Source organism: Bubalus bubalis, chromosome 3 (genome assembly GCF_019923935.1).
Source record: "Bubalus bubalis isolate 160015118507 breed Murrah chromosome 3, NDDB_SH_1, whole genome shotgun sequence".
Classification (NCBI taxonomy): domain Eukaryota; kingdom Metazoa; phylum Chordata; class Mammalia; order Artiodactyla; family Bovidae; genus Bubalus; species Bubalus bubalis.
In genome coordinates this window covers 151,602,690-151,615,865 of record NC_059159.1, presented here as the reverse complement: position 1 = coordinate 151,615,865, position 13,176 = coordinate 151,602,690, and the positions used below count along the sequence as shown (strand labels likewise).

The 13,176-nt window shown below is 46.4% G+C and overlaps 1 protein-coding gene across 3 annotated transcripts; it reads left to right on the top strand.

Moving 5' to 3' along the window:
* The first annotated feature begins 6,936 nt into the window (after positions 1-6,936).
* Positions 6,937-12,785, top strand: LOC102414144 (double homeobox protein 4C). 3 transcript variants are annotated; one of them, XM_006064077.4, is made up of 3 exons: positions 6,937-7,090; positions 8,102-8,277; positions 11,547-12,785. In XM_006064077.4, the coding sequence occupies exons 1-3, from the start codon at positions 7,078-7,080 to the stop codon at positions 12,303-12,305; spliced, it is 948 nt and encodes a 315-aa protein (XP_006064139.4). In that variant the 5' UTR covers positions 6,937-7,077; the 3' UTR covers positions 12,306-12,785. The 3 variants fall into 3 exon arrangements, with proteins under 3 accessions (XP_006064139.4, XP_045021079.1, XP_044796272.2); XM_045165144.1 differs by lacking the exons at positions 6,937-7,090; positions 8,102-8,277 and adding an exon at positions 9,966-10,097; XM_044940337.2 differs by lacking the exons at positions 6,937-7,090; positions 8,102-8,277 and adding an exon at positions 10,210-10,436.
* Positions 12,786-13,176: the final 391 nt, after the last annotated feature.

Here is a 13,176-nt window from a genome sequence, read left to right as displayed (position 1 = left end):
CAAAGTCCAGCAGCAAGGGCCCAAATTGAAGAACAATTTCCTCTGGAAGTCATTCTTATTGGTGCTGAAGTGGTAGATGCCCCAAAGCCAGTCTCCCACTTTGGAATTTCGGTAGCTTTGTTCACAGAGCCCGCAGCGGTCCCGCCAGCCCCACTGGAAAGCATAACAGCACCTTCGCCCAAATCTACTAAATCTTTTAATCCCAGATTTCTTTGTGGTTCTTTGTGCTACAAATCAGCTCCATCCTCTGCTGTCTTTTCCCTTAATTAGCCCTAGCACAGCTAAGTGCCCTGTAGTCATTTTTAATGAGTTAATCAAGGAAGACCTGAATCCTTTGCTTAGCCTAGAACTGACATGGCTAAAAGCCCCTGGAGTGCCCCAGGATATCATTCATAATCCTCTGTCTGCTCAGGCTGCTCTTTCTTCCCTGTGAGCTCTGAATCAGGGAAATTTCAGGCACAAAATAAGAGCATTAATTCATTGGTCCTCATATTTTTGAAGAAAATAAAATAGCTAATGTTTAATAAGCACATAACACATGCTAGAACCTACTGAAAGGCACTTTATATGAAAACCCAGTGAGGCAGCAAATTTAGTTACTTCTGTTGTTCACATAAGAAAAATGAAGTTTAGAGAGTTTTTCTAAGTCTTTCCATTTCAGGGAGCTAGGGAAGGGAGGAGCCAGATTCACAACAAAATCTATCTGACCTTCCCTGGTGGCTCAGAGGATAAAGAATCCGCCTCAGTGCAGGAGCTTCAGCTGGATCCCTGGGTTGGGAAGATTCCCTGAAGAAGGAAATGGCCACCTACTCCAGTATTCTTGCCTGGAGAATCCCATAGACAGAGGAGCCTGGTGGGCTACAGTCTATGGGGTCACACAGAGTCAGACATGACCAAGCAACTAACACTGATGTCACAGGGATTGGAAGGACAGGGAGATCAGGGGGGTGGAGGAGAGGGGCAGAGGGACAAAATAAAAGTTGACGGAGTTCATTTTATTTTTTTAGTTATTATTATTTTAAAAATATTTATTTGGCTGGGCTGGGTCTTAGTTGTGGCATGCAGGGTCTTTAGTTGAAGCATGTGAACTCTTAGTTGTGGCTGTGGGATCTAAATCCCTGACCAAGGATCAGACTCAGGTCCCCTGCAGCCAATGGACCACCAGGGGAGTCCCATGGAGTTCATTTTAGCCAAGTGTGGTCCTGAGGGTCTGAATCGTGAAGACATTCATGAACCGACTCTTTTTGACTCCCTCTCAATCACCCTCAATCTCCATCTCTCTCTCACACGCAATCTTTTTTCCCCCTTCTCTCTATTTCCATCTATTGCTGTTATGCTTAAAAAAAAAAAAATTTGGCATGATTCTTGAAATACTAACCTCAAATAATCAACAAGTATTCACAACTATGTTACAAAGTCTGCCATTTCTTATGGGAAAACATTAATTTATGAGTGATGAGTGTCTGATACACTTCAATTGAATAATAATAAACATAATCTGGGATAGACCAATTGTCAAATGTCTCTGGAAGTAAAGATAAACTTCCTTAATTTTAAAAAAAATTTTTTTCCCTGTTATGCTCTAATGCAGCAGTCCACAGTGTTTTTTGGCACAACTGGTTTTGTGGAAGATGGTTTTTCCATAGACAAGTGTGAGGGTGAAGGGGGTGGGGTGGGGGTGGGGGAAGGGGTGGGGGATGGTTTCCAGATGATTCAAGTGCCTTACATTTATTGTGCACTTAATTTCTATTGTTATCACATCAGCTCCACCTCAGATCATCAGGCAATAGATCCCAGGGGTTGGGGGCCTCTGCTCTAAAGGAATCTGAAGCTTTGGCCTTCTCCCATGAGGAACGTGGAAGCTTTTTGAAGCCACAGAGGAATACTGTTTATCTTGCTCATAAATTATCTTTAGGATCTTGCCCATTATCTGGCACCTCATAGGTGCAGAGGGACTGCATAGCAATTAACAGCACAGACTCTTAATATAATGTGAGCCACATGGGTGATTTTAAATTTTATAATAACCACATTAAAAAGGTAAGAAGAAATGGGTGACACTGATTTTACTAACACGTTTTATTTTGCCTGGTATGTAAAAAAGGTTGTTTTGACTGTGTAAGGCATATAAAAATCACTGAGCTGATGAAACAAAATTATTTTAAGGCAGGACAAGAAAAATTGAACCTAAAATTTTATCTGCTGTTTGAGTCAGTCTTCTCTCCCCTTCATATGCATTGTGCATCTGCACTGTACACAGACTAGGTCTCCTTAGAAGATCTAGAAGACACAGGGAATGCCTGCTCACCAACAAAAAATTAACTAAAAACCCCACCAATTTTCTATCAGTGCCAGCAAGGTAACTCCTTAGATCAGATCAGATCAGATCAGTCGCTCAGTCGTGTCCGACTCTTTGCGACCCCATGAATCGCAGCATGCCAGGCCTCCCTGTCCATCACCAACTCCCGGAGTTCACTGAGACTCATGTCCATCGAGTCAGTGATGCCATCCAGCCATCTCATCCTCTGTCGTCCCATTCTCCTCCTGCCCCCAATCCCTCCCAGCATCAGGGTCTTTTCCAATGAGAGGTAACTCCTTAGGAGATAACATTCCTTTCTCAATTCTGTAAGGAGTCATGATGACTCACTACTTGCCTTGTTAGATCATGTAAACTATCAATATGTTTCTCTTACGTATAACCCTTTGTCTCAAAAGCTTATATAACTGTGCTTTGACCTCTAATGGATCTTTGAGTTCTAATGGGTGGAACAGTCCTCAGTGCTTTCTGAGAGACTGTCTCCTGGGTTGTAATCTTCAGATTGGCTTGAATAAAATTTTCCATTTATTTCTTAGATTGGCTATTGAGTATTTTTTTTTCTTGGACAGAGCTGTTTCACATCGTGTGTTTTGTGCTGAGTGTCCAAAATGCAGTGTGCCGGGGCTTCCCTGGATGTCCAGTAGTTAAGACTCTAAGCTTCCACTGCAGGAAGCATGGGTTCAGTCTCTGGTTGGGAAATTAAGATCTTGCATGCCACACCATGGGGCAAAAAAAGAAAACAAACAAGCAAACAAAACAACCCCACAATTCAGGGTGTGTTTTACAGTCACAGCACATCTCAGTTTGGACTTGCCACGTTCAGGTGCCCAGTGTGGCTCAGCCATGTATTGGTTATAAATGTGGCTCAGCCACTGTATTGGTTATAAACACCCTCAGAGCCTGTTTCAGAGGAGGAAAAAGGGCAGCAGTTTACTGCCCAAATTGTCTTGTATTCCAGGACTGTGCCTTTAAAGGGATTTTTGGGCTTGGCCTCCACTCTTGAAGAAATGGGATGAGAGCAGTTATGGGGACCAATTAATACAAGGGCAGGGCTTGGCCCAGAGCAGATATCCAGATCCTTTGAGCTTTGGATGCATCCTTTTGTGGCATTGAAACATTGGTCACCTCATTTCTGCTTTGATGCACACTTTCCTATAATAACACTTGAGTTTCTCCCATTCTAAAGTGTTTCTCCAAAAATCCATGTCCACACGTGTATAGAGCTCCCTCTGCTCCCCCCCAAATTCTCCATGGTTTCTCCACTCCTGCACCTCCTGTTCATCTCTCTCCTCCCTGCACAGAGCTTGACACTCACCATCCCCTCAAAGTGCAGTCGTCTTCTCAAATTTAGTAACAAGAAATGAAGTAAGAGGTTCAAGTGTTAAAGAGGTGGTGGTGGCTCTTGGGCATTATGTGGGATAGCGTGGTGTGGAGTCTCGTTGGGTTGTTGTGGGGTCATTTGGGGTCTTTTTGGGGTGGCTGTGGGATCTTGTGGGGCTGAGGGGGAGTCTTGTGGGGTCTTATGGGGCTGTGTGTGGGTGGGGAAGTACAACTGCTTGGAGCTGATGTAGCTGTTCCCTGGTGAAGGAGTGGGAACTATCATACCCATAAGGTGGTTCCTTCTGCCCGAGGTGGACCCTCTGATGCTAAACTTTTTCAAACAGATTACATCCTTCATGGACACACAGCTGTGAAGATCATTTCTAACCAGAACTGGTGCAGATGGAGAGCCTTTCAGGATTGGAAGCTTTCTGGGTTTTCGGTCTGCTACCCCTCTCTGCAGGAGTGAGATGGGCTGGCAGAACCATCCTCAGAGCAGAATAGGAGGCCAGTGCCCATGTATTTCTGAGCTTCCTGGAATGCAGAGCAGAAAGCAGGTTTCTGAGATGGAATTCTCCATGGGAGACCATCAGAAAAGCTTCATATGGCATTTTGAGGTTGTCTTTTTGACAATATTCAACAATACTTTCCACTCTACTTCTCAACACTTGGATCTTTCCAGGTTTGCTCTTCCTATTTAAATCTTTCAGCTCAGGACAGACTTTGGCGGAAATAATTTCTTTTTCTCTGAGGCAATGCCAAATTAATTGAACAAATTGCAAATTAATCCAGCCAGAAGCAAAACAAAACAAATCAAAACTATGGAGCTTGAAAGAAAACACCGGATAGTGGTCAAAATGTGATCAAAAGCCTTTGGTATGGATCACAACAAACTGTATAAAATTCTTAAAAAGATGGGACTACCAGCCTCCTGAGAAACCTTACCTGCCTCCTAAGAAACCTTATGCAGGTCAAGAAGTAACAGTCAGAACTGGACATGGAACAATGGACTGGTTCAAAATTGGGAAAGGAGTACTTGAAGGCTATATATTTTCACCCTGCTTATTTTTCATATTTGCAGAGAGAAAGTGTTAGTTGCTCAGTCATGCTGACTCTTTGCAACCCCATGGACTATAGCCCACCAGGCTCCTCTGTCCTTGGACTTCTATGAGCAATAATACTGGAGTGGGTAGCCATCCCCATCTCCAGAGGATCTTCCCAACCTAGGGTTTGAACCACATCTCCTGCATAGGTAGGAGGAATTTCAACACTGAGTCCCTAGGGAAGCTCATCATAGGAAATGCTGGGCTAGATGAATCACAAGCTGGAATCAAGACTGCTGGGAGAAATATGTGTGTGTGTTATGTGTGTGTTAGTCACTCACAGTTGTGTCCGACTCTTTGTGACCCCACGGACTGTAGCCCACAAGGCTTCTCTGTCCATGGAATTCTCCAGGCAAGAATACTGGAGTGGATTGCCATTCCCTTCTCCAGAGGAACTTCCCAACCCAGGAATCGAACCCTGGTCTCCTGCATGGCAGGCAGATTCTTTACTGTTTATGATACCATTATAACGCAGAAAGTGAAGAGGAACTTAAGAACTTGTTGATGAAGGTCAAAGAGGATAGTGAAAAAGCTGGCTTAAAACTCAGCATTCAAAAAACTAAGATCACGGCATCTGGTTGCATCACTTCATGGCAAATAGAAGGGGAAAAAGTGGAAACAGTGACAGGTTTTCTTTTCTTGGGCTTCCAAATAACTGCAGATGGTGACTGTAGCCATGAAATTAAAATAGGCTTGCTCCTTGGAAGGAAAACTATGACAAACATAGGCAGTACATTGAAAAGCAAAGACATCACTTTGCCGACAAAGCTCCATCTAGTCAAAACTATGGTTTTTCCAGTTGTCATGTATGGATGTGAACTGGGACTTCCCAGGTGGCACAGTGGTAAAGAATCTGCCTGTCAAGGCAGGATATGCAAGAGACACAGTTTTGATCTCTGGGTCAGGAAGATCCCCTGGAGTAGAAAATGGCAACCCACTCCAGTATTTTTGCCTGGGAAATTCCATGGACAGAGGAACCTGGCAGGCTACAGTCCATAGCATCACAAAGTGTTGGACATGATTTGAGTATACATCCACCCACATGGATGTGAGAGTTGGACCATAAAGAAAACTGAGTGTCAAAGAGTTGATGCTTTCTAACTGCTGGAGAACACTCTTGAAGTCTCTTGGACTGCAAGGAGACCAAACCAGTCAATCCTGAAGGAAATCAACCCTGAATATTCATTGCAAAGACTGATGCTGAAACTGAAGCTACAATACTTTCTCCACTTGATGTGAAGAGGTGGAAAAGACCCTAATGCTGAGAAAGACTGAGGGCAGGAGAAGAGGGGGCAACAGAAGTTGAGGTGGTTATAAATAGCATCACGGACTCAACTGACATGAGTTTGAGCAAAATCCTGGAGATAGTGAAGGACAGGGAAGCCTGGTGTGCTGCAGTCCAAGGGGTTGCAAAGAGTAAGATGCGACTGAGTGATTGAACAACAGCAACAACAAAATGTGATCATATCTAGTGCCCCGCCCTGCTTGTTAATCACCACAATGAGATAAGCAAAAGGTCATGCAGCTTCCCACCCCTTTCTCTCCTGGTACCTGCACCTTGGGGGCAGTTTGCAACTTATTTCCTTTGTATTTTCCTGGAATTATAGTCTACTAAAATTCCCTTGAGATTTGCTCAGTCCATTGGAATTCAAGAAAAGTGGGCCCTGATATACAGCATAAATGTCTAAATCTTGACTCATGACCTTCTATGTATTAGGTAGGCACAGCAGCAGCTTTTATAATAACATAGTTCATTTCATGATTAAAAAAAATTTTTTTTTCTTTATTTAAATGTTGATCAGAGGAAATGGTTAAGGAACTTTCAGTAGCAAGTTCTGTAGTAACGGGGTAGGAAAGTGTGACTCAGTCTGGCCCTATGTTTGCTACTGGGGGACGTCTGCTGTTGGGCGACGCTTGCCGCACTGCACCTGGGCATATTGTGGGTGCAGAAGGGTTGCCTTTCATTCCTTAACTAATTCATCTGCCGTCATATCCCTTAAAACCAATCACCTTGATGACGCTGTGTGGTCTGGTCTACGCTATTCTGCGACGGGGTGGGAGCAATCTCCAATCACGTTTCCTAAATCCTGACGCAGTGCTCAATGACTCAGTAGCTGCGCAAAGTCCGAGAGGTGAACGCACCGGAACTAGTGCTCTTCCGAGAGCGCCTGGCCACTCCCAGAACTACTTTTAGAGAAGATTGCATTAAGGGAGGGGGCCTTGGAAGGTGTTTAAAAGGGCCTTGACTGGGTGGGTCCCTCCAGAGCCTCTACCGGACTCCAGGAGGGAGGCAGTTCTGGCAAAAGTTCCTTGATCGTCTGGAGGCCCATCCTCACCATGTCTTCGGAGGGTAAGTCCTTGGGAGGAGGGCTGTTGTGACGAATGCAGAGAGTCTGGGCTGTGGGGTATCGGCAGGGCTCACCTGGAGTGATTTGAAGTTTTCTGTTCACTGTGCCATTTAGTGCTGAGACTTGGAAAGGCTAACTAGATCAGGCCCTGAAAAAGCCTCCTTAGAGAAGGAGCTTAAGATGGTAGTAGGCACCCATCATGATACGTTTTTTTTTTCCTTAAATTCAGAAATGTGGAAAGTTCACTTTGCAGGATGCAGCGGTTCTAGATTGCTTTGAGGAGGGCTTAAAGGGGGAAGGGAGCCTAACTTCTCCAGGGCCTGACATTTTGCCCATTTTTCATCAGAGAGTGAATTCGGTTTAGAACTGAGTCAGTGGTGAGCCCAGTTCTAATGGACTTGGGAGCCCAAAGCTAAAATTGAGGACTGAGGAGCTTGCCCTAGTTACAAGCAGAAATGCAAATATTAATGTGTATAATTCCACGATATTTGGTTTTTCTCAGATGAGATTTCCTCGTTTTAATTTTTGACATCTCCTAATAGCTGCATATTTTGAGTCCTCTCATAGGTGGTGGGTACATATTAGTGGGGGTCTTGACAGACACATCTGGGCATTCCCAGGCCAGTGTCTGGACCTGTGCATTGCGTTGTCATTATAATTTATATGGCAGATGCCCCAAGAATTGTTTGGGGTGCACCGACGTTTTCGGTATCGGCAAGATGTGCAGGTAGAATCCCTGAGTTGGGAGCTGAGGGAAAGTTGGGAGCTGAGGGAGAGTCAGTATTTCATGGGATTCCTCTGAGGGTGCCAGGCCAGGAGCAGAATCCCAGGAGTGGGCTTGCGAGAGCTCTGCAAGGGGGCCTAAGCTTCCTGCCCAGAAACAAAATTCCTTCTCTTTGGGAGGTTGCAGACTGAGCAAGTCTCAGCTCTCACACACAGATCCTGGAGTTACAAGTGAACCGAAATGTGAGGCCTGAGGCTAAAGTCTGTTTCTTGTTCTGGATCTGTTCTAGAGTCTCTTTCAGGACCTGCTCCAGAGTCTCAAGGAGGCCAGAGGCGTAGGAGAACCAAGTACGACAAAAATCAGTACAAGATTCTTTCTGAGGCTTTCAAAAGTGACGCGTACCCCGATATTAATGTCAGAATGGCTCTGGCCGAGCGAATCAAGGTTCCTGAGCCAAGAATCCAGGTAAAAATGTAAATCCTTGACAGGAGGGTGGGGCTGGGTGAGGGACCAGCCCATGTATTAACTGCCTGTTTTTAATACTGGTTTAAAAAGCCCTGCTTTGAGTAAATCCTCTTAATATTGCTGTGAGGTAGACATTATCCCCATTTATAGGAAAATAAAGGTTAGAGGTTAGTAATTTAGGTTACTACTCTGGCAAGGGATAGAGTCTAAACTGGCTTCTCTGGGTTCTGTCAAATATTTACCATGTTAGAAATTGAAAACTGAGAATTAAAAAAAGGGGGGGGAAAAGAAATTGAAACTGAGAAATCTCAAAATATTCACTAATTCAGTAAAAATAACCATAATAAACCTGTGCTGCAGTCCATGACGTCGCAGAGTCTTAGCGACTGAACAACAATAAACTGGTTACATTACTTGTTAACTTTTAAGTATTTTTTAAGAAAAGCAACCGTAGTCTCAAAGCCTGAACACTGTCTCAGAGGAATGGCTGAACAAGACTCAGAAGCTGGTTTCTCAGTTCTTTGCATTCCCTTTGCTGTACCAGCTCTCTGGGGCTCTGGGAATCACAGAGAATATAGGAAGAGAGGGAAAGAGCAGAGGCAAATTACATCTGGGTGTTGTAAAGAAAATGGTTTTGATTTCACAGGGACCCCCCAAAGGGGGCTGGAGGTCCCAGGGATCTTGGATCTTTTGGATCTCTGGGTCACAGCCTTGGGGGCACACGGTAGCCTCTCTGATTGCTCCTCCAGGAAGTCTACTGGGATGAGTCTGGGTCCAGCCTGGGAATTCAAATAACACCCCCTCCTCTGCCCTCTAGGTGATTGAAGTGTGAGGTCAAGTCTGAAAACTGCTGCTGCTGCTCTTAATGAAATTCAGGTCTCTGAGGGCGGAGCTGGAATATACACAGGCTGTTTAGAAAGCCTCCCAGGTGATTCTGATGTGTAGCTAGGATTGAAATCTCTGTTCTTGACCAGTGGTTTTCAGTCCTAGATTAACGTCTCCCTGCACTGGCAGGCAGATTCTTTACCGCTAGTGCTATCTGGGAAGCCCAAACACCAATGCAGGAGACGTTAAGAGACTAAGAGACTTGGGTTCCATCCCTGGGTTGGGAAGATCCCCTGGAGGAGGGAATGGCAAACCACTTCAATATTTTTGCCTGGAGAATCCTATGGACAGAGGAGCCTGGCGGGCTACGGTCCATAGGGTCACACAGAGTTGTACATTACTGAAGCGACTTAGCAGGCAGGCAGGTACACTTCACGACCACTTATGGGCAGAAGCACTGGGTTCAGAAGTTTAGTAAAAGGTTCTGGGGTTCCGTTTATACTTCAGGTAGCATCTGGAGCCAGATGGGAAACCTTGAAGTTCAAAAGCTCAGCTATGGGACATCCCTCTGGGGGCACCTGGTAGACACCCTCTTAGGGCCAGAGAGTGAAAGTCGATTAGTCGTGTCCAGCTCTTTGCCACCCAGTGCCTGCCAGACTCTTTTGTCCATGGGATTTCCCAAAGGGACAATAATGGAGTGGATTGCCATTCCCTTCTCCAGGGGTCTGTCCTTTCCAGGGATTGAGCCCAGGTCTCTTACATTGCAGGCAGATTCTTTACCATCTGAGCCACCTGGGAAACCCAATTAGGGGCCAGAGAGACTGGGAAAGTTTCCTGGTTAGAGATCAGCTTAGCATTTGCAAAGGCCAGGGTGTGGGGGAAGAAGCCAGCATCCTGTGCCTACCTGGAGGTGGGCTTGCCTTGGGGCCAGGGTGTGTATAGGAGAGTGCAGGGTTGGAATTTTGGGAATGTCCCTCCTCCCTCACCCCTCTGCTGTAAGTTTGGGCCTTTATCCTGCAGTTTCCCTGGGGGAGTTGTTTTCCCTAAGGGAAAAGAAAAAGCATGGGAATTGTCTGTGAAGTTCCTTTATTGTTCTGTTCCATCTTCAGGGCTTGCCCAGTGGCTAGGCCTATAAAGAGGCCACTGTTGTGGTCCTGGAGGGCAAAGGGGAGGCCTGGCAGAACTGGACCAGGGTGAGGGGTGAAGAGGAACCTCCAGGAGGAGTAGCCCTGGGGGAAGTAGAACCGCATCTCAAATCTAGAGGAGGCAGAGAGGAGGCCTGCCTGGGAATGGGAAGAGAAGAGGACTGCCTGTTGTCGGGCAAAGGAGAGGAGGTGGGACTAACAAGTGTCTTGCTCCCAGGCCTCACCTGTCCAAGGTGAGGTCCTGAAAGGACCCACAGAGGAACTGACACTGAACTAGGGGGCTTGGGGTGAAAAGGGGTTTTACTCAGAGGGGTTCTGTCTTATAAACTAAAAAATGATTACCACTGTACAGCTTACCTAACACCTCATTCTGTCACATAGTTAACATTTCTTTTTTATGTCAAGAGCATTAAACATCTATCTACTTTCTTAGCAACTTTCAAGTATTCTTTACAGTTTTATTAGCTGTAATCACCATGCTGTAATTAGATCTCCAGAACTTGTTAATCTTATGACCTGAGAGTTGGTACGCTTTGACCAGTATCTGTCCAGTCCCGTCCGCCCTGACCCCGGCCTCCCCCGCCATGGGAGGAGGCTTCTTTCAAAGATAATCTTGATAAGAAGGGGTGAGTTGCAGTTGGCAGAGAAGAGAAGAGCCAGGAGTGAAAGTGAAAGCACAGTGAAAGTGCAGACAAGAATTGGAAAGTAAAATGGGAGAGAAAGGGTGTGTCGCTATGGCGGCCTCCACACAGCGTCCTGGGTTGTGGGACGCATGCGCACATGATGCCTTGGGGAGTTTTGCCCGGATGGTTAAGGTTGGGCCACACCTTGAATGGTTTGAATCAGCTTGCTGCTGCTGCTGCTGCTAAGTCGCTTCAGTTGTGTCCGACTCTGTGCAACCCCATAGACGGCAGCCCACCAGGCTTCCCCAAACCCTGGGATTCTCCTGGCAAGAACACTGGAGTGGGTTGCCATTTCCTTCTCCGATGCATGAAAGTGAAAGTCAAGTCGCTCAGTCGTGTCCGACTCCTAGAGACCCCATGGACTGCAGCCTACCAGGCTCCTCTGTCCATGGGATTTTCCAGGCAAGAGTACTGGAGTGGGGTGCCATTGCCTTTTCCGTGAATCAGCTTACCACAAATTTTACTTTTATTCTGAATTCTACCTTAAGTCACATGCTCCTTGGTGGTGATAATTATAGGACTGGGCTTAATTGGAAAATGTCTTTTGTCTCCCCATCCCTGTGACTCAGTGTCTCTTCCTTTCTCCATCTCCCTCCCCCTATCCCCGCCCTTCTAGGTGTGGTTTCAGAACAGAAGAGCTCGAGATCCTCGCAAGAACACAAAGGAAAAGGCACGCCCCCGGGTTCCAGAACCCATTCATGGAAGAGTTGGTGCCCCAGTTCCAAGACCCAGTCAGGGTGGACTCTGTGCCCCCAATTGCCCTTGCCAGCAGTGTCTTCTGGCGGCCCAGAAGAATGCCAGTTTATTTTCCTTGAAGCCAGGGAATGCTTCTGATCAAGCTGGTTTTGGTGGGTATGTTGGTAACCCAAGCATGAATATGGCCTCGCATAACCTGCCAACTGCAGCTGATGAGCCTTCCGGAGACCTGCGCTACTCTTTCTCCTCGAGCTTCAGCCTCCACTATTTCTCCTCAGGCTTCAACCCCAAAGTTCTCAATGCTTCCCAACAGTCCTCTCCACAACTGGAAGCTGGCTGTGCAGAGACTTATTTGGGGGGCCCCGAACAGCTCCTGGCTCAAGGGGATGAGGCCCCGCAGGGATACGGGCAATGTGCCCCCTCTGGTGAACAGCAGCCATGGTGGAGCTGGCAGCCTTCGCCTGCTCTGAAGCCAGAGATGGAATTCGAGCAGCCACCATCCCAGAGCCTGGAGGCCGCTGTGCCACCGAGGTCCTGTTGGTCACTTCCACCTATTCCAGCCTCTTCACCTCCTCAACCCCCTCTGCCCCAGGAGCTGTGTTCCCATCCTGCTTCTTCTCAGCCCTTTCCAAAGAAGGCACCTGCCCATAATAGGAACCTGTTCCATCCCTACCTCTGAGAAAGGACCTTGGTGGGAGGCCCTAGGCACCCCAGCCCTCAGCCATTGCAGCTCTGGGAGCAGCACTTAAACTCCTGCTACAACAAAACAGTGGACATAACCTAAGCAAGTGTGAGTCAGGTCACAGATGAAATCAGCTAGGGCTCATCTATACTTTTTAATAGTATGAAAAATTGAAAAAGGATTTGAAGATTTGTGTATTTGTGCTGGAGAGATATAGACATATTTCTAATGAAATGCAGTTGTCAAGATGGAAGGGCATAAAGTGCAGGGGATACGGGCAGGCAGAGGACCTAAGGGGTTTCCTTAGGTGGGAGGAAAAGGGATCTTTGGAAGTCTATCTGTCCTGCCTTTTTATCAATATGAATCAATATGATTCACTTGATCAATATGAAGCACTTAAATGTTCTGTAAACCTTAGAAGGGATTGCGGGGTAGGATGAAGGCTGATTTGTAGAAATAAACTCAATACTCACAGAATGGGATTCACTGTGGCTATTTCTGTGGCCTGGAATGGATCCTCCCTCTTCTCTGTGCACACTGCCCACTTCCCTTGTCCAGCCAGGTGTGTCTTCCCTCTGGACTTTGAACAGATCCCTGCTCCTGGGCAAACAGTTTCCTGAAAGCAAGTCCTCCTCCCAACTCACTCTATATGGCCAAATGCAAACCCCAATGTAGAATGAATGGGTTTGAGTAGAGAGAAATTGGAAGGTGAATGCAAATGAATCTCTTCTTTTCAGTTCACAGTGTAGCCTGGGTCCCTCTGGTACCTACCCATCTATGCCAAGAGGGAGAGGGTGAGAAGCACACCTGTGTGGAGGAAATCTTCTTAGCCAGGGGGACTGAACCCTCAAGGTTGGAGAAATTATAT

Excerpts from the sequence above, each read along its gene's own strand:
- LOC102414144 (XM_006064077.4), top strand. Across the intron at positions 8,278-11,546 it reads TTCCTGAGCCAAGAATCCAG|GTGTGGTTTCAGAACAGAAG; the intron begins GTAAAAATGTAA and ends CCGCCCTTCTAG.